At 41.6% G+C, this 20,476-nt stretch overlaps 1 protein-coding gene across 7 annotated transcripts in view; it reads left to right on the top strand.

Moving 5' to 3' along the window:
- The window catches only part of dmd (dystrophin), a 565,648-nt gene that overhangs the window by 433,854 nt on the left and 111,318 nt on the right, over positions 1 to 20,476 (top strand). For all 7 annotated transcript variants that reach the window (XM_062054060.1, XM_062054059.1, XM_062054057.1 and 4 more), the window contains 2 exons: positions 4,441 to 4,709; positions 4,779 to 4,925. In XM_062054060.1, coding sequence (XP_061910044.1) covers positions 4,441 to 4,709; positions 4,779 to 4,925 — 416 coding nt within the window. The remainder of the gene's footprint in view (positions 1 to 4,440; positions 4,710 to 4,778; positions 4,926 to 20,476) is intronic.

Raw genomic sequence — 20,476 nt, 5'->3', positions numbered from 1 at the left:
CATACAAACTGTAGCACACAAAAAAGCACATTTAATAAAAAAAAACATTATTATGGTCTTACCTTCACCTTTAAATGAAGTTCATGCGCCGCTGTTGTGCTGGATTAATGCACCCCCGCCATAGAATGCACCCCCTGACGGGAGTGTTATATCAACTAAAGCCCACACTTAAACTTTCCACGTGCAAGATTGAATCTATTTAAAAAAGTTATTTAATAAGAAGCCAAAAAGTGCAAAAACAATAATGTTCGTGTTGGAGGAGTTGTGAATGAATGAAATATGAAATCCGTGCTGCAGTCTGCAGGTGTACCTAATGTTGTGGCCCTGCAGTCATTCACAACTCCTGGATACATATAACAATTTAATTAATTTTTTTTCTTTTTAAATTTTTTTTCTTTCCACGATGGCACGTGAGGCCCCGCCTCACCTGCCTCCCCTGACTGCACGTCACTGCAGTACAAATATGTTGCCACACACATGTCAACGGAGGATTCATGTAACAGTGATCAGCCTTGATAGATCACACTGCGTGTGCTGAATGATTGTATTTGCATCTTCTCCTCACAGTAATGTGGGAGTTTGGATGATCAGCATATATTCTGCTTATTCATGAAGACAGACAAGCTAAATGGATTGCGTTCGTCATTCTGCTCACGTAAGAGACAAAATCCTCAGGCACAAGTTTAGCATTAATCACGTTTGCGTGCGCTATCAAGTTTGCAAATGTTTTAGTCTACGAAAACCTTTAATAAATCAGGGCCACATTTTCTTAGTGCATAAGGGCATTCACGCTAAGAAGTATGGCAAAATGCAGTGGAGTATCATAACCCTCTCAAAATGCCCCAAATGGTGTCTGAGTATTAAGTGCTGTACACTCAGTTACCGCCTTCAATAGTTGCCCACTTGTAGTGGAAGGGCAGTGATTAACTCAAGTGTTTGCAATTCACAATCAAAAAGGAGAGAAGATGAAGTGGGTAAATCAGGGCTATTCAACTGGCTGCCCGACGGCCAAATGACACTATAGTTAAGTTCAGTTAAAAACTTGGGAGACAAATATTTCTGCAGTAAGTTCCTAAAACACTTAAGTGCTCCTGTTATATAGAGGAACTTCGACCACTGTAAACACATTGTCAGATCCTTGCGTTGCCATTTTAACCTTGCTAGCAAGCCTAGAACACTGGGGTCCACACTGATTTACATAACTGAGGCGTTCCTCAGGGCTCCTTTTTAAGTCCTCTCCTTTTTGACATTTACACATTTTTTCCTTATGTGATTTATGTAACTAAGGTGTTGCTGTAGTTTGTTTACTTCAGATGGAGCAAGTAGTCATTTGTTCAACTTCTTTAACTCTACTGAAATGAGATTTTCTTATTTAAACGGGGATAGCAGATCCATTCTATGTGTCATACTTGATCATTTCGCGATATTGCCATATTTTTGCTGAAAGGATTTAGTAGAGAACATCGACGATAAGGTTCGCAACTTTTGGTCGCTGATAAAAAAAAGCCTTGCCTGTACCGGAAGTAGCGTGACGTCACAGGTTGAAGAGCTCCTCACATCTGCACATTGTTTTCAATCATGGACGCCAGCAGCGTGAGCGATTCGGACCGAGAAATCGACGATTACCCCATTAATTTGAGCGAGGATGAAAGATTCATGGATGAGGAAAGTGAAAGTGAAGGATTAGAGGGCAGTGGAAGTGATTCAGATAGGGAAGATGCTGTGAGAGGCGGGTGGGACCTGATATTCAGCTGGGAATGACTAAAACAGTAAATAAACACAAGACATATACATACTCTATTAGCCACAACACAACCAGGCTTATATTTGATATGCCACAAATTAATCCCACATTACAAACACCTCCCCCCTCCTGTCCATATAACCCACCAATACAAATCAAACACCCACACAACACATTCAATCCCACAGCCCAAAGTACCGTTCACTTCCGCAAAGTTCATACAGCACTTATATTTCCCCAAAGTTACGTACGTGACATGCACATAGCGGCACGCACGGACGGGCAAGCGATCAAATGTTTGGAAGAAAGCTGTACTCACGGTAGCGCGTCTGCTATCCAACTCAAAGTCCTCCTGGTTGTGTTGCTGCAGCTAGCCGCTAATACACCGATCCCACCTACAGCTTTCTTCTTTGCTGTCTTCATTGTCCATTAAACAAATTGCAAAAGATTCACCGACACAGATGTCCAGAATACTGTGGAATTTTGCGATGAAAACAGAGCTGTTCTGCAAACTCTGTGACGTCACGCGCAAACGTCATCATACCGAGACGTTTTCAGCCGGATATTTCCCGGGAAATTTAAAATTGCACTTTATAAGTTAACCCGGCCGTATTGGCATGTGTTGCAATGTTAAGATTTCATCATTGATATATAAACTATCAGACTGCGTGGTCGGTAGTAGTGGGTTTCAGTAGGCCTTTAATGGTTCCATTTAGGTCCTCTCTTTTTCCTCATTTTTGCTATTCAACTGGTGGCCTGCAAGTTAAAAAAATAATTCTTACAAACCCTGCAGGTCTGTCATAATAGATTATTTTTAGACAGCTTTTTTTGCGGAAGGTCCTTAAAAACAGCAAAACGCTCCTGTAACGCTGACATAATAAATAGACTAAAATCTATTGTCTACTGTTTTTGTTTAGTTAAAGACTCCCTTAGTTCTGTTTCAGCACCCCTGGGTTTGTGTGTTCTTGGTTGCCATGGGTGCTGATTATTTTTACCTGCCTCTGATTAGTGTTCGGGAAGCTCACCTGCTCCCTGGCACTAATCAGAAAGCTACTCATTCCTGCTTTTCGCCACACTCAGTCTGGCTGTCTTGTTTGCTCCATGCAACGAGTTACGTGTGAACACCTTTGTGATTCCTGTTTTTGGACTAAGCTTCGCCATAGCTTCCCACTCTATCGGCATGCTTTTCTGTTTGATTTGTATTTCCTGACTGATTTATGGTAAATAAATCATTGTCTTACCTGCACATTGCCTCCGGAGTTCCGTCTGCATCCTGGGAAAACGATCCGCACATTAACATACGACCCCGACGTGACAACTGTAGAGGAAGCTGGTTCTCCAGAATATACAAAATAAGACACAGTCCGGCCCACCGATCGTTAGCTTTCTGGAAATGTGGCCCCCAAAGCAATTTAGTTCAATAGCCCTAGGGCAGGGGTGTCCAAAGTGAGGCCCGGGGGCCATTTGCGGCCCGCAGGTCATTTTTTAACGGCCCCACGGCACATTTTAAAAATACGGTTGAAAAAAATTAAAAATATAAAAAGTGGTATAAAAGAGCAAACAGGTGAAATGTAACAAGAACATGTTGCAATGTTTACTCTAATCACACAAAGCTGCCATGCAAGCAGTTTCTTTCTTTAAAAAATAACAGTGAATCAAAATCAATGTCATTATGAATTATTGACCTATTCAAGGCTCCAATTACGTCACATGAAATATTCCACTTTAAAGTATTTTTGGGGGCAAATGTTGCATATTTTGTGTTTGCCATATAAAAAACTGAGCTGTTTTTTTTTTTTAAAGAAGGGCCTAAAACGAACAAACAAAAAACATAAACAACAATAAAACTTATAATTGACAGATAGATCTGAAGTTGATCTCGAGACTAATGTGTTAAAAGTAAACAGTAAAAAAAAATGTATAATTTATTTTGTAACACTTTAATGAGTAGGATCCTTTTGGATCCCCAATAATTTTAGTGTGATTTGTTTTTAAATGTCATTGCTCAAAAAATAATAATTAATTAAAATCAATGGTGTTATGAGTTATTGACCTTTTTAAGGCTCCAATTATTATATAATCTCAAATATTCCACTTAAAAATTTTATTGGGTGAAAATATTGCAAATTTTGTGTTTTTTCCATAAAAAAACATGGTTTTCTTTGACAAAAAAAGCATACAACTTAAATCTTTAAAAACTTTATATTGACAGATAGACCTAATGTTGATCTAGAGATTTAAAACTTGAATAATAATAAAAATAATAATACTGAATAATGACACATTTTTTTAACCAAAACCCTTTGGAGTCCCCGGGATCAAGCCTGAGTGGAGGCCTAAATGTATATTTTTTATACACATATTGTATTGGTTTTTAAAATAAATGGCCCCCGCTTGCTTTGATTTTTCAGTGTGCGGCCCTCAGTGTAAAAAGTTTGGACACCCCTGCCCTAGGGTAAATCTTGTTACTATTCTTTACAGTAAGTCAACAACATCAAAAATAGATTAGGGAAGCACAACATTGTCAAAATGTGATCACTCAGCCATGTACACAGTATACTTGTTGAAGTGTACTGACAAAAAGTGTTGGTTTTGAGACATGGCCAACATATGACCAGTCTTTGTCATTTTCATTTATTTGCAAAGTCTTAGTTTACTCAGTGTATTCTGTATCATTATGATTACTTGATCCTTAGACATCAGCCCCGAGGAGCGTGCCCAAAATGTCGGGCGAATCCTGCGCAAGGAAGCGGACAATGTGATGACCAGCTGGGAGCGGCTCAATAACGACTCTGCTGTTTGGCTGAGGAGACTTGAGGCGGCTCTGAAGCGGCTGATTGAACTCCAGGAGACGGCGGACCTTGTGGACGGTCAGCTAAGGCAGGCAGAGATGGTAAAGGAGGCTTGGGAGCCGGTCGGAGAACTTCTCATCGACTCTCTGCCAGAGCACATAGAGAGAGTCAAGGTAGAGAATGAGATTTTTACACACGACAATTGTTACTCTAAAATACTTCACTGTGTTTGTTTGATCTAGGAGTTCCAGGAAGAAATCGCTCCTATTTACGAGGATGTTGTCCACATGAACCAGTTGGCGTCCACTTTTGGTCCGCCTGAGCTCCAGCTCTCAACAAACAATCTGGAACACATCGAAGATCTCAACACACGCTGGAAACTGTTGCAGGTACTCATGACGCTCTTTGCAAAATTTGCTTTTGCAATATCGAGATACAGGGTGTGCTCAACTGCTCGTGTTACAACATTCCGTATTATGATATTTGGTATTGCAACATTTTTCGTCGCAGTGTTTTATACTGTGGCATTTTGTGTGCAGCGCTTCATGGTTATGACACATTCCAATGAATTATCAATACTGTACAGAAAGAAAAAGAGAACTAGTTACGCATGCTTGGCGGAAGAATACATTGTCAGAAAAATATAATTGTCGTGTGTCGCTACACTGAGGAAAGACAACGTCACTTTTGTTTTGTTTTTAATTAACTTTTGTACCTTGATTCTAGTCTCCCAGGTGTAAGGCAGACTCTTCTGATGGCAGTTCATAACAGAAAAGGGATTTGAAAGTTGAATGATATTCAACATGGTAAAAAAGAGCTGCTGGCGGTAGAGTCTGAGTGAGGCTGGACCACACAAAGTATAGAGTTGAATTATATTTATACAGCGCTTTTTTCTCGAGAGACTCAAAGCGCTTTACATAGTGAAACCCATTATCTACATATTTTAAGCAACATTTAAACCAGTGTGGCTGGAATTGGGAGCAGGTGGGCAACGTGTCTTGCTCAAAGGCACAATGGCAGTGACTAGGATGGCGGAAGCGGGGATCGAACCTGGAACCCTCAAGTTGTTGGCACGGCCACTCTACCAACCGAGCCACTCCGCCCCAAAGTATTCACTTCCGAATTACATTTAAACCATGTTACTAAATGTAATTACTTCTACCAGCAGCAATCGTGACCCTGAGCTATAGTACTGAAATGAAATGTTTTTATTCAAACGGGGATAGCAGATCCATTCTATGTGTTATACTTGATCATTTTGCGATATTGCCATATTTTTGCTGAAAGGATTTAGTAGAGAACATCAACGATAAAGTTCGCAATTTTTGGTCGTTGATAAAAAAAGCCTTGCCTGTACCGGAAGTAGCGTGACGTCGCAGGTTGAAGGGCTCCTCACATTTCCGCATTGTTTACACCAGCAGCGAGAGCGATTCGGACCGAGAAAGTGACGATTACCCCATTAATTTGAGCGAGGATAAAAGATTCGTGGATGAGGAAAGTGAGAGTGAAGGACTAGAGTGCAGTGCAGGACGTATCTTTTTTCGCTTTGACCGTAACTTAGGTACAAGGATTCATTGGATTCCACACTTTCTCCTTTTTCTATTGTGGATCACGGATTTGTATTTTAAACCACCTCGGATACTATATCCTCTTGAAAATGAGAGTCGAGAACGCGAAATGGACATTCACAGTGACTTTTATCTCCACGACAATACATCGGTGAAGCACTTTAGCTACGGAGCTAACGTGATAGCATCGTGCTTAAATGCAGATAGAAACAAAAGAAATAAGCCCCTGACTGGAAGGATAGACAGAAGATCAACAATACTACTATCAGGAGACACCGAACCAAACACTGGATCTGTAACCACACGGTTAATGCTGTGCCGCCTGTCGAAGCCTAGCAATGCTGTTGCTAACGACGCCATTGAAGCTAACTTAGCTACGGGACCTCGTCAGAGCTATGATAAAAACATTAGCGCTCCACCTACGCCAGCCCTCATCTGCTCATCAACACCCGTGCTCACCTGCGTTCCAGCGATCGACGGCGCGACGAAGTACTTCACCCGATCATCGATGCGGTCGGCGGCTAGCGTCGGATAGCGCGTCTGCTATCCAACTCAAAGTCCTCTTGGTTGTGTTGCTGCGGCCGGCCGCTAATACACCGATCCCACCTACAGCTTTCTTCTTTGCAGTCTCCATTGTTAATTGAACAAATTGCAAAAGATTCACCAACACAGATGTCCAGAATACTGTGAATTTTGCGATGAAAACAGAGCTGTTTGTATTGTGATACAATGTGTCCCAATACTTCCGCTTCCACCATTGACGTCACGCGCATACGTCATCATACATAGACGTTTTTAAGCGGAAGTTTCCCGGGAAATTTAAAATTGCACTTTATAAGTTAACCCGGCCGTATTGGCATGTGTTGCAATGTTAAAATTTCATCATTGATATATAAACTATTAGACTGTGTGGTCGGTAGTAGTGGGTTTCAGTAGGCCTTTAAATCATAATAAATGTAAAATGAATTGCAGAATTGTTAGGTTTTAACACTGTTGAGTTCCCCAGGAGATGGTTAGAGACACTTTAGCTTGCTTAAAGAAAGTTGCTGTTTGTGTTGCTCATTGTGTGTTTGTTGTGCTGTAATTTTTGCGTTCGCACCATTATTGTTTTTAGTGGATCCTTCCAGATGCACCATCACAAAACCAAGACGGCCCCATTAACGCATCTTGGGTGTTCTAAAATGAGGTGCCTTTGTCGAGATTGCGCTTCAATATAGCCCAGATCGTATTTGTGTGCTGCATTTTTAACAACATAACATAACAATTGGAACACATGACGCTATGAATATGGAGGGGAATGGCTGTCTCCATGGTGACAGCTGGTAGTACATGCAAAAACCTCATTTAAGTAGGGCAGTTTGCAGCACTTTTGCACTTGTTTTAGTAGATCACACGCAACACGGCCACAGACAATTTTATAGTTTGCACATGCTATTTCGCACTTGTTATTTGGATTTTAATAAATCAGGCTTTCAGTACTTTCTTAAAGGCACATGACTCGTTTGTGGGTTTCATGGAAACGTAAGTCATCTATGGGGTTCAGAGTGTTTGCTGGTTGGTAGAGAATCAGACAACCCTTTTCCCTCAACAAAACAAATATATAACCTTTTTGTTTGATGCGTTTTTCTGGATTTATTTTCCATTACATTACATTATCCATTATCCAAATGATGGACCAAAGTTTTTCTTGCTGCTCATCAGTGGTGTTTTTTCCAGGGGCGTGTGTGTGTGTGTGTGTGTGTGTGTGTGTGTGTGTGTGTGTGTGTGTGTGTGTGTGTGTGTGTGTGTGTGTGTGTGTGTGTGTGTGTGTGTGTGTGTGTGTGTGTGTGTGTGTGTGTGTGTGTGTGTGTGTGTGTGTGTGTGTGTGTGTGTGCCTGACAGAGATGGACGGAGCCCTGACATAACTTTACTCCAATAATCACAGTCTTTTCTGAATAGAACAAAGATGACTGGCCAGCACAATTTCACCAATTTCCTTTTGCTTTTATTTATTTGTACAAGCAGGTTACTATGGATACAAGAAAAAACAACTGGACATCAAATGGATTGAGTGAGGTGAACATAAAGGAACAATCATGTGTGTTAGTTTAATGTCCTCTTCTTTAACTCATCACACATGACACATGACACTCATCCCCTCCACAGCAAATGAGGCCTTCTTCTTGGTGTTAAAGAGGGAAGATGGATGGTTAATTAGCTGAGCCCTGCACTCAAGATGGATTACAACGTGTTCGATTACGGAAAAGACGAGACGCTTTTGATGATTCACGCTTTTTTTTAACACCCAAATACAAAAATGTGGTAATCAGCTTGAAGTACCTCGTGTCGCTCGGGGACATATTGGGATTAATACAGACAGCCTCTGCAGGGGACCACGCCCTCGTGCGTCAGATGGCTTTGCATCAACTCACATCCCGTTTGAAAGGTTTTAATTTCAGGAGAGATATTACTGCAATTGTGTGCAGCAATTTCCGCACTCTGTAACCGGCTGAATAATAATGATTACCGTAATTTCCGGACTATAAGCCGCACCTGACTATAAGCCGCACCAGCTAAATTTAGGGGAACATACAGATTGCTCCATATATAAGCCGCACCCGACTATAAGCCGCAGGGTTTTGATGTGTAATTACCGTAGTATATAGGGGTTCCTGCTACCACGGAGGGGATTGTCGGGACAGAGATGACTGTTTGGGAACGCAAAGCGTCCCATTTATTAACAATAAATCTTTCAATCATTCAATCAAACTTTCACATCTTTGACATGGCGAACAGCATTCGTGCAGAGTACAAATAATACAACGGTGCAAAGTAATACAAAGTGCTCACCTGTACGTTATCAAAATAACCAGCCTACCGGTATATGAAAAGTCAGTCTTTAATCATTGTGTCATCGTCTTCCTCCTGCGTACTAAAACCACCGAAATCCTCTTCGTCGGTGTCGGAGAAGAACAGGCCGCAAATAAGCCGCACCCTTGTATAAGCCGCAGGGACCAGAACGAGGGGAAAAAGTAGCGGCTTATAGTCCGGAAATTACGGTACCTATGACAGCAAGCTCACTTTCACAGATACAGCATGTTGAATATCCTGCAGGATGCTGAAAACCATTAGGCACCATCAAATCAAAACAGCAGTTTGCATTAGAAAATTAATCTCCATGCTGATTTAGTCAACCATATTTTGATGTTATGTAAGGACAGGGAGGGGTTCTTATCATTTTTGACCTTGGGGCCCAACTTTTCAACTACAGAGGGGCCCCCTGGCCAACTCAAATATTAACACTGAATTAATCATCTTAGCACCTGATTTCTATTGTCTTCAATAATTATGTCTGACCTACTTTCGTTAACAACCTTGTCTAATGATATGAAACCATGTGTTAATCACAACTATTATTATTTAATTAACACTGAGGTAGGATTGTCCCGACACAAATATGTTGGTACCAGTAACAACAAATGTTTTCTATACTTTTCAAAGTAGAAGGGATTACAAAAAAAATAATTTTGGCTTAAACTTAGATTTAGACTTAGACAAACTTTAATGATCAACAAGGGAAATTGTTCAACACAGTAGCTCAGTTACAATGATGGAAAGTGTAAAGATGGAAAGGACAATGCAGGTATAAATAGACTGATATAGCTATAAAAAAATCTAACATATATACGAATATATACATAATATGTGTACAGAATAATTTATATACAGATATATTATGTCTATAACATATATACAATATAAACCAATGACCATGTACAATATTACAGTATATACAGTATATATGACAGCAGCAGCATAAAATAGAGAGTAGGTCCAGCAGGAAATAGAAAATAGACATTATAAATAAAGAGAAGTAGCTAACATGTCAGGTGTCAGGTAATAGGCAGATGTCATCTATTGCTGTATGGCGAGTGATTATACAGCTGGATGGAGTACGGAATGAAGGAGTTCTTGAATCGCACAGTGCGGGAAGGAAGTTGAAGGAGCCTGTTGGAGTATGAGCTCCGCTGTCCCTTAATTGTCAGGTGGAGTGGGGGGGCAGGATTGTCCATAATGGCGAGCAGTTTGTCCAGTGTCCTCCTATCCGTCACTGACACAAACGCCTCCAACTGCGTGCCAATAGTTTGGCCGGCTTTCCGGATCAGTTTATCAATCCGGTTTGAGTCCCTTTTGCTGGCGCTGCTCCCCCAACCAACCACTGCAAAGTACAGTGCACTGGCCACAACAGACTGATAAAATATCTCCAACAGCAACAACGATTTGAATAGTCTGCCATAATTTAGGATTTGGTTAGAATAGAATATAAAGTATCACTGACAATTTGTCATGATTTATGTTTGCCACATGGTCTGGCTTTAAGCGAAATTACTAAATTCTGAAAACAACACTAATGCTGAAACTATACCGATAAGACATGCAGCAGGTATAACACACATTGTGAAAGATAAAACACAAAGAGTAGGAATTTGTTACAAAATTCAGTCATTTCACTTGATTAGATTGTGTTACGCGGACAGTTGTGACTGCGCTAATTATTGCCAACCAGCTGCGTATGCATATACATATCTAAATGTGCACAGGGGAAGCAAGTTAACTATATTACCTGTCGATCTGACTGTGTTATTTAATTGTTTAGCTAAGTTTGAAGCAAAGATTGTAATACTTCAATCATGCCACCTTTGGCGAGGTATGTTTTGATCGTGTTTTAAAACCTCATCTTTATCGATCATTTTGATGCCCAAATACCTCCATATTGCACTTTGTGCACTCTCTTTATTAACCAATGGAATTGCCGTTTTTTGCCATTCTTCTTCTCAACACTGTTTCTTCTTGTTTGCGCTCTCGGCTCTATGTGTGCGTGCTGACACACTCAACATCATGTGCCTCGGCTCTGTACGTCACCGCTTTCACTCCAATGATGTCCTCTCTTGTACAGTATATGCAGGCCATCTCAATGAATCAGCACCATTTGGATGTTGTAATTTTCTCAAAATAAACATGTTTTTTTGTTGTTCAAATCTAAATCATATTAAAACAAATAGAGCCTGATCTACTAAAGGTTTTCTTGTATTAAGACTAGGGCTGTCAAACGATTAAAATATTTAATCTTGATTAATCATAGTTTGTTCATAGTTAACTCAAAATTAATCAATATTAATTGCAGATAAATTTAATTTTTCATTATTAATAAGTGTACCCTAGACAGATATTTTTCATTTTTTTAATACCATGACTGGACAATTAGTTTGCTTTAATGAAATGTTCGTTAAACATTATGCTTTTTTAAACAGCTCAACACAAAAAAGACAAACATGCTTTTAAAGAGAATTAAACAAATTACCTGCTGTGTGTTGGTGTCTTGCATGCAGAGAAGGAGCTACACCATGTTTAAATACCAGTTTCACGCATTAATAACACACAATGTGGATTGTTACGATCATGCTTTGAATGTCATAGATGTTTGGTGATGTATGTAATCAGTGATATTTCTACCTGAATAAATGCTTCTGATATTTTGTACATTACATGTTAATTATATCTCTGCATGACAATGTTTGAACCTTCTCTGTTTATTATTAAAATGTAATTTTTAGCCTGCTAAACATTCTGTAATTGAGGACTATCAATCAGAACAAAATATGTTACACTTTATTTTAATGTGACTGAAAACATTTATTTAGGTAGAAATGTCACAGATTACATTACAAAACATCTTTGACAAAGCATGATCAAAATGTATTTTTCATTTTGTTGGTAGTTAGACCGGATTTGACACGTAGCGTTAAGTGTGTGATTGGTATAAGAAGAGGTATCTTGACATGTTTAGACGACATAAAAGTCTCAGATAAAAGTGACTGTAGACTTCCTGCTTACCATCTTTCTTTTCTGCTCAGCTTTTATTACATTTTACTAAGGCAGCTGGTGTAACATAACACATTTTATGTTATCAATGCGCTAATCCAAACACTAACGTGAAGCTCTTCCTGTCTACAATCGGCAAAGCGCGCCAGCACGCTTTCGCTCCAATGATGTCGTCTCACCATGGATTTTAAAATGGGATTAACAAAATGTACCCTTTTCTTTGTGCATTTCTGATCGCTATTTTCAAGCTTGTCGCTGAACATTAACTGAACGCCATTACATTTCCCACGCTACGGAATGGATCTAGTGTCAAAAAGGAGTGAGAATGCATCCGTTAAAGGAATTTATAGGTAACGTGCTATTCCATCCATCCATCCATCCATTTTGTTCCGCTTATCCGAGGTCGGGTCGCGGGGGCAGCAGCCGAAGCAGAGAAGCCCAGACTTCTTTCTCCCCAGCCACTTCGTCCAGCTCCTCCCGGGGGATCCCAAGGCGTTCCCAGGCCAGCCGGGAGACATAATAATAATAATAATAATGGATTAGATTTATATAGCGCTTTTCTAGACACTTAAAGCGCTTCACAGAGAAGTGAGAACCCATCATTCATTCACACCTGGTGGTGGTAAGCTACTTTCATAGCCACAGCTGCCGTGGGGTAGACTGACGGAAGCGTGGCTGCCAGTTTGCGCCTACGGACCCTCCGACCACCACCTATCATTCATCATTCATTCACCAGTGTGAGCGGCACCGGGGGCAAGGGTGAAGTGTCCTGCCTAAAGACACAACGGCAGCGATTTGGATGGTAAGAGGCGGGGAGCGAACCTGTAACCCTCAGGTTTCTGGCACAGCCGCTCTACCCACTACACCATGCCGCCCCAAACATAGTGAAGTGAAGTGAAGTGAATTATATTTATATAGCGCTTTTCTCTAGTGGCTCAAAGCGCTTTACATAGTGAAAACCCAATATCTAAGTTACATTTAAACCAGTGTGGGTGGCACTGGGAGCAGGTGGGTAAAGTGTCTTGCCCAAGGACACAACGGCAGTGACTAGGATGGCGGAAGCGGGGATCGAACCTGCAACCCTCAGGTTGATGGCACGGCCACTCTACCAACCGAGCTATACCGCCCACAAGTCTTCCCAACATGTCCTGGGTCTTCCCCGTGGCCTCCTACTGGTCGGACGTGCCCTAAACAACGGGGAGGCTTCCAAGTGGCATCTTGACCAGATGCCCGAACCACCTCATCTGGCTCCTCTCGATGTGGAGGAGTAGCGGCTTCCCCCGTGACTCCTCCTGGATGACAGAGCTGCTCACCCTATCTCTAAGGGAGAGCCCCGCCACCCTACGGAGGAAACTCATTCCGGCACCTTGTACCCGTGATCTTGTCCTTTAGTTAAAATTCGAGGCCTGCCCTGGCTAAATTGGGGCCTTAAGCAGAATTGTTACACTAGAGGTATTCGTAAATCGAGCTACCATGGTGGTACATGAAATAGAGCCACATGACATTTCTGTTAATAGCATATTAACACAAAGCACATCACAGTGATTCAACCAAAAATATACAGTTGAAAATAACATAAAAAATGTGTAGATAACAGGACTTTTAAGATTAAAGCTGAAATATCATCAAAAACAGTGGTACCTCGGCTTTCATACACCCAGGTTTTACTATGATTCGGTTCGGGGCAGCGTGGCTTGCTTGGTAGAACAGCCGTGCCAGCAACTTGAGGGTTCCAGGTTCGATTCCCGCTTCTGCCATACTAGTCACTGCTGTTTTGTCCTTGGGCAAGACACTGTAGCCGCCTGCTACCAGTGCCACCCACACTGTTTTAAATGTAGTTTAAAGATGTAGATAATAGATTTCACTATGCAAAGCGCTTTCAGTCTCTAGAGAAAAGCATTATATAAATATAATTCGCTTCACTAATTCACTTTTGGGCAAACTTTTCCACAACAAAAATATGTTTGGTTATTGTACTGTACAATAACTCAGTTTAAGTAGGATTAAAACATGTTGGTGACTGTGATTGAGTGAAAGTTCAATCAAAGTTAATCCATGTTTCCAGAGTACACAATAATCAAGAGTTATGCCAGATGTCTTCAGTAGTTTTGTTGATGGCCTGATCCCACACTGACACCTTAATGGCAGAGATGGAATGTGCTCACGCTGAAAGCTAAAAGCTCTACTTGCGAACCACCACTTTATATGCACCTAGTGCACTCAAATTGCCTCGAAGATAAGTTCCATCTTGTATTCGCTGCTAATCTAAAGGCAGGCGGTGCGGCTAGGCAGTTTGCTGGAGCACTCAAGACCCTCCATAAAGCCCAACATTGTGACGTGTTGCGCCGTAAAGCTGTCTATATTGTTAAGTACAGGTATCTTAGATACTTTTGAAATTAGTCCTTTCCATCGAGGACGTGGAAGACATCTACCTATTTGGAACCGTGATCGCGGGGCACCTGCTGATTGGGCTGGGCATTGCTCTGGTGTATCGTCAAATTCGTAAAACGATGGCAGCCACTCAAGGAGCCCAAAGGCTGTTTGTCGCAATGGATGGTTTGGGCAGGGCTGTGGGAACACAGACTGCAGCGATATCTGAACTGAATCGCAAGATGGATCACATCATGGAGAAGCTTGCTGAAAAGGAAAATTTAATTGAATTTGAGAGCACACAGCATGGACGAATAGAACAGACAAGTCATTGTCCAAGATGGCGGCGCTTCACGGCGGCAGCTTCTTGCGAGCGCTCCTGGAAGTGTAGACCGATTTGGCCAAAATACCCGTCAATTTCATGGCTGGCTCACAGCGTGTTCACTTCGTGATCACTTACGACCGACTTACGATTCTGGATGTGGAGAGATCGGGCCATTTTGGGCTGAAAGATGCGTGTACGGTGGACCTACTCGCTAGCTTGGGAATTCTTCGCGAGCTACATCCAGCAGTGGCCTTTGAAGCAGCGGCGTCCACTACCAGCGGAGACCGTCAACGAAAGAGACGTAAGCGGTGCGCTCGGAAGCAGAAGCGGGGGTGTCGGGCGGGGCTAACAACATAGCTAAAGGCGTTGTTGTTAGCGGGGCTAACGAAAAAGCTAAATGCTAATCCACAAAGAAGTGCTAATAAGGAGTCTGTTAAGCTAGAACTAGCCAGCGCCAGGCTGGATAATCCCTGCACACATAGCAATTCTCTTAGAATAATATACAACTCACATAATGTTTTTTCTGCGTCAGAGGTGGACATGCATTTTACTGAGGTGGCAAACAATCTAAAAATTCCTGTCATATCAATTCCTAGATATGGTCGAAATTATTTAAAGTGCACTACGCATAATAAACGTAACATTATTAATATTGCTACTACGGATACTTTCAACAAAAACTCCTCAAAACAGCCCACTACCTATAATATGGGCTTTTTAAACATAAGGTCATTGTCTTCCAAAACGTTATTAGTTAATGAAGTCATTAGAGACAACAATCTTGATGTCGTTGGTCTAGCCGAGACCTGGCTCAAACCAGACGAATTTTTTGCGCTGGGTGAGGCGTCTCCTCCTGGCTATACGGGAACGCATATTGCCCGTCCCATTAAAAGGGGTGGGGTTGTTGCACTAATATACAACAAAAACTTTAGCCTTACCTTGGACCTAAATAATAAATATAACTCGTTTGAGGTGCTTACTGTGAGGTTTGTCACACCGCTGCCTCTGCACCTGGCTGTCATCTACCGCCTCCCAGGGCCCTATTCGGACTTTACCAATGAATTTTCAGAGTTCGTTGCTGATCTAGTGACGCACGCCGACAATATAATCATAATGGGAGACTTTAACATCCATATGAATACCCCATCGGACCCTCCATGCGTGGCGCAGACTATAATTGATAGCTGTGGTCTTACACAAATAATACATGAACCCACGCATCGCAACGGTAATACGATAGATCTAGTGCTTGTCAGGGGTGTCACCACCTCCAAAGTTACGATACTCCCGTACACTAAAGTAATGTCCGATCATTACCTTATAAAATTCGAAGTTCTGACTCATTGTCAACAAACTAATAATAATAATAATAACTACTATAGCAGCCGCAACATTAATGCTGCCACAACGACGACTCTTACTGACCTACTGCCTTCGGTAATGGCACCATTCCCAAATTATGTGGGCTCTATTGATAACCTCACTAACAACTTTAACGACGCCCTGCGCGACACCATTGATAGTGTAGCACCGCTAAAGCTAAAAAGGGCCCCTAAAAGGCGTACCCCATGGTTTACAGAAGAAACTAAAGCCCAGAAATGATCATGTAGAAACCTGGAACGCAAATGGCGTGCGACTAAACTTGAGGTTTTCCATCAAGCATGGAGTGATAGTTTGATAACTTATAAACGCATGCTTACCTCAGCTAAAGCTAAATATTACTCAAATCTCATCCACCTCAACAAAAATGATCCTAAATTTTTGTTTAGTACAGTAGCATCGCTAACCCAACAAGGGACTCCTCCCAGTAGCTCCACCCACTCAGCAGATGACTTTATGAATTTCTTTAATAAGAAAATTGAAGTCATTAAAAAAGAGATTAAAGACAATGCATCTCAGCTACAACTGGGTTCTATTAACACAGATACGACTGTATATACGACGGACACTGCCCTCCAAAATAGTTTCTCCCTCTTTGATGAAATAACATTGGAGGAATTGTTAAAATGTGTAAATGGGACAAAACAAACAACATGTTTACTTGACCCAATTCCTGGGAAATTTATCAAGGAGCTTTTTGTTTTATTAGGTCCATCAGTGTTAAATATTATAAACTTATCACTTTCCTCTGGTACTGTTCCCCTAGCATTCAAAAAAGCGGTTATTCATCCTCTACTCAAAAGACCTAACCTCGATCCTGACCTCATGGTGAACTACCGGCCGGTGTCCCACCTTCCGTTTATCTCGAAAATCCTCGAAAAAATTGTCGCACAGCAGCTAAATGAACACTTAGCGTCCAACAATCTCTGTGAACCTTTTCAATCCGGTTTCAGGGCAAATCACTCTACGGAGACAGCCCTCGCAAAAATGACTAATGATCTATTGCTAACGATGGATTCTGATGCGTCATCTATGTTGCTGCTTCTTGATCTTAGCGCCGCTTTCGATACTGTTGATCATAATATTTTATTAGAGCGTATCAAAACGCGTATTGGGATGTCAGACTTAGCCTTGTCTTGGTTTAAGTCTTATCTTACTGACAGGATGCAGTGTGTCTCCCATAACAATGTGACCTCGGACTATGTTAAGGTAACGTGCGGAGTTCCCCAGGGTTCGGTTCTTGGCCCTGCATTCTTTAGTATTTACATGCTGCCGCTAGGTGACATCATGCGCAAATACGGTGTTAGCTTTCACTGTTATGCGGATGACACCCAACTCTACATGCCCCTAAAGCTGACCAACACGCCGGATTGTAGTCAGCTGGAGGCGTGTCTTAATGAAATTAAACAATGGATGTCCGCTAACTTTTTGCAACTCAACGCTAAGAAAACGGAAATGCTGATTATCGGTCCTGCTCAACACCGACATCTATTTAATAATACCACCATAACATTTGACAACCAAACAATTAAACAAGGCGACTCGGTAAAGAATCTAGGTATTATCTTCGACCCAACTCTCTCGTTTGAGTCACACATTAAGAGTGTTACTAAAACGGCCTTCTTTCATCTCCGTAATATCGCTAAAATCCGTTCCATTTTGTCCACAAACGATGCTGAGATCATTATCCATGCGTTCGTTACATCTCGTCTCGATTACTGTAACGTTTTATTTTTGGGCCTCCCTATGTCTAGCATTAAAAGATTACAGATGGTACAAAATGCGGCTGCTAGACTTTTGACAAAAACAAGAAAGTTTGATCATATTACGCCTATACTGGCTCACCTGCACTGGCTTCCTGTGCACCTAAGATGCGACTTTAAGGTTTTACTACTTACGTATAAAATACTACACGGTCAAGCTCCTGCCTATCTTGCCGATTGTATTGTACCATATGTCCCGGCAAGAAATCTGCGTTCAAAGAACTCCGGCTTATTAGTGATTCCCAGAGCCCAAAAAAAGTCTGCGGGCTATAGAGCGTTTTCTATTCGGGCTCCAATATTATGGAATGCCCTCCCGGTAAAAGTTAGAGATGCTACCTCAGTAGAAGCATTTAAGTCTCATCTTAAAACTCATTTGTATACTCTAGCCTTTAAATAGACTCCCTTTTTAGACCAGTTGATCTGCCGTTTCTTTTCTTTTCTTTTCTACTCTGCTCCGGGGTGGACCGCTAACCTGTTCATCGGATGGGGACATCTCTACGCTGCTGACCCGTCTCCGCTCGGGATGGTTCCTGCTGGCCCCACCATGGACTGGACTTTCGCTGATGTGTTGGACTTTCACAATATTATGTCAGACCCACTCGACATCCATTGCTTTCGGTCTCCCCTAGAGGGGGGGGGGGGGGTTACCCACATATGCGGTCCTCTCCAAGGTTTCTCATAGTCATTCACATTGACGTCCCACTGGGGTGAGTTTTCCTTGCCCGTATGTGGGCTCTGTACCGAGGATGTCGTTGTGGATTGTACAGCCCTTTGAGACACTTGTGATTTAGGGCTATATAAATAAACATTGATTGATTGATTGATTGATTGTTTTGTCTGCTCGCGGAAAACAAACATCCTAATCTACGATTTTACTCCCTCGAATGGCCTTGACGCTGTGGAAACAGGACCAGGCTGTTCTGAAAAACACCCCGGAGGACACCTCAATTAAGGACGCTTTTGACCTCCCTCCCTCCTCAACGACACCTGGAGTCGAACTTTTGCAGATCGGCCTCAGTCTAAAAAAACATTACATCATCACACCCAAGACAATTAGGCACACACGCACACACACCCCCTCCCCCACCCCACGCCAATTGGGCCAATAATCACAATATTTTTTACTAGGACTTTACCTGACATTAGTTTATTTGCACAACCGGGTCTTTCTAGCTCTATTTAGGCATTGAACCCACAAAATGCGATCTGTTGTCTTTTCTTATGTTTAGTTCTGCTCTCAAACACTACTAATATAGCGGAGAATAAATTTGACTGCCTCAGAGATTTTCTCAAACAAATCAAATGTTCAAATAAACATTTTACAAAGTGATTGCTGCAGACACAAGCATGGTTCGATTGTATTCCACAAAGTGATGAAAGTGATATTTTTAAGAGCCATTTCCTTCGACGCACTTTCATTTTTTTCCCGACTTTGTTACCTTTATGAGTATAAAAATGAATGAATGAATATTTAATTATAATGCTAATTTTGGATAGTTCATCTCTAACTCAACTGTTTCATTTTACGCTGAAAGATACTTACGGAAGACCCCATTGTCTCGTCTTTCAAGTTCACTTTAACTATCTCGTTGTTTTGTCTTCCTGCACCATACATTCTTTGTCATGCTTCAATGTGATGCACACGCTCAAACACAATTACCATAATTTCCGGACTATAAGCCACACCTGACTATAAGCCGCACCAGCTAAATTTAGGGGAAAATACAGATTGCTCCATATATAAGCCGCACCTGACTATAAGCCGCAGGGTTTTGATGTGTAATTACCGTAGTATATAGGGGTTCCTGCTACCACGGAGGGGATTGTCAGGACAGAGATGACTGTTTGGGAACGCAAAGCGTCCCATTTATTAACAATAAATCTTTCAATCATTCAATCAAACTTTCACATCTTTGACATGGCGAACAGCATTCGTGCAGAGTACAAATAATACAACGGTGCAAAGTAATACAAAGTGCTCGCCTGTACGTTATCAAAATAACCAGCCTACCGGTATATGAAAAGTCAGTCTTTAATCATTGTGTCATCGTCTTCCTCCTGCGTACTAAAACCACCGAAATCCTCTTCGTCGGTGTCGGAGAAGAACAGGCCGTAAATAAGCTGCACCGTTGTATAAGCCGCAGGGACCAGAACGAGGGGGAAAAGTAGCGGCTTATAGTCCGGAAATTACGGTAAGCAAAAATTACACTTTATTCCTCAACATTTTCTGTTAGGGGAGTGGTCCCCTAAAGGTTGAAGGATTGATGTTCAATCCCCTGAAGTATCCCTGAGCAAGATACTGAACCTCCAGCTGTGCCTGCTGCTCTGCCGTGTGTGTGTGCGTGTGTGATGGCAACATACTTATTCTCTGAATGGGGTGAACTGAGTGCTAAAAGGTATAATAGCCCAAAACAAGTAGATACCTTTTTTTTTAATTCTGTTGTCAATTTGTGTTTTGAATAACAATAATCCTTCAAGTACACACTTTTGTGTCCTCCAAACTGAAAGTCACTCAAAACATGATAATGATGTTCAGTCCGAAGAGATACAATACAAGCAATGTTCCCTCTCATTTTTCATGTGTCCGAGCAAAAGCACAAACATTAAGTGGACCACATGTGAGCAACATCAGACGTGCACACTGTGGCCACACCAGCAACACACCTGTCCCA

The sequence above is a fragment of the Entelurus aequoreus genome, linkage group LG07, assembly GCF_033978785.1.
Source record: "Entelurus aequoreus isolate RoL-2023_Sb linkage group LG07, RoL_Eaeq_v1.1, whole genome shotgun sequence".
Lineage (NCBI taxonomy): Eukaryota > Metazoa > Chordata > Actinopteri > Syngnathiformes > Syngnathidae > Entelurus > Entelurus aequoreus.
Note: the sequence above shows the minus strand (reverse complement) of the source record. Positions and strands in the feature narration are given on the sequence as shown.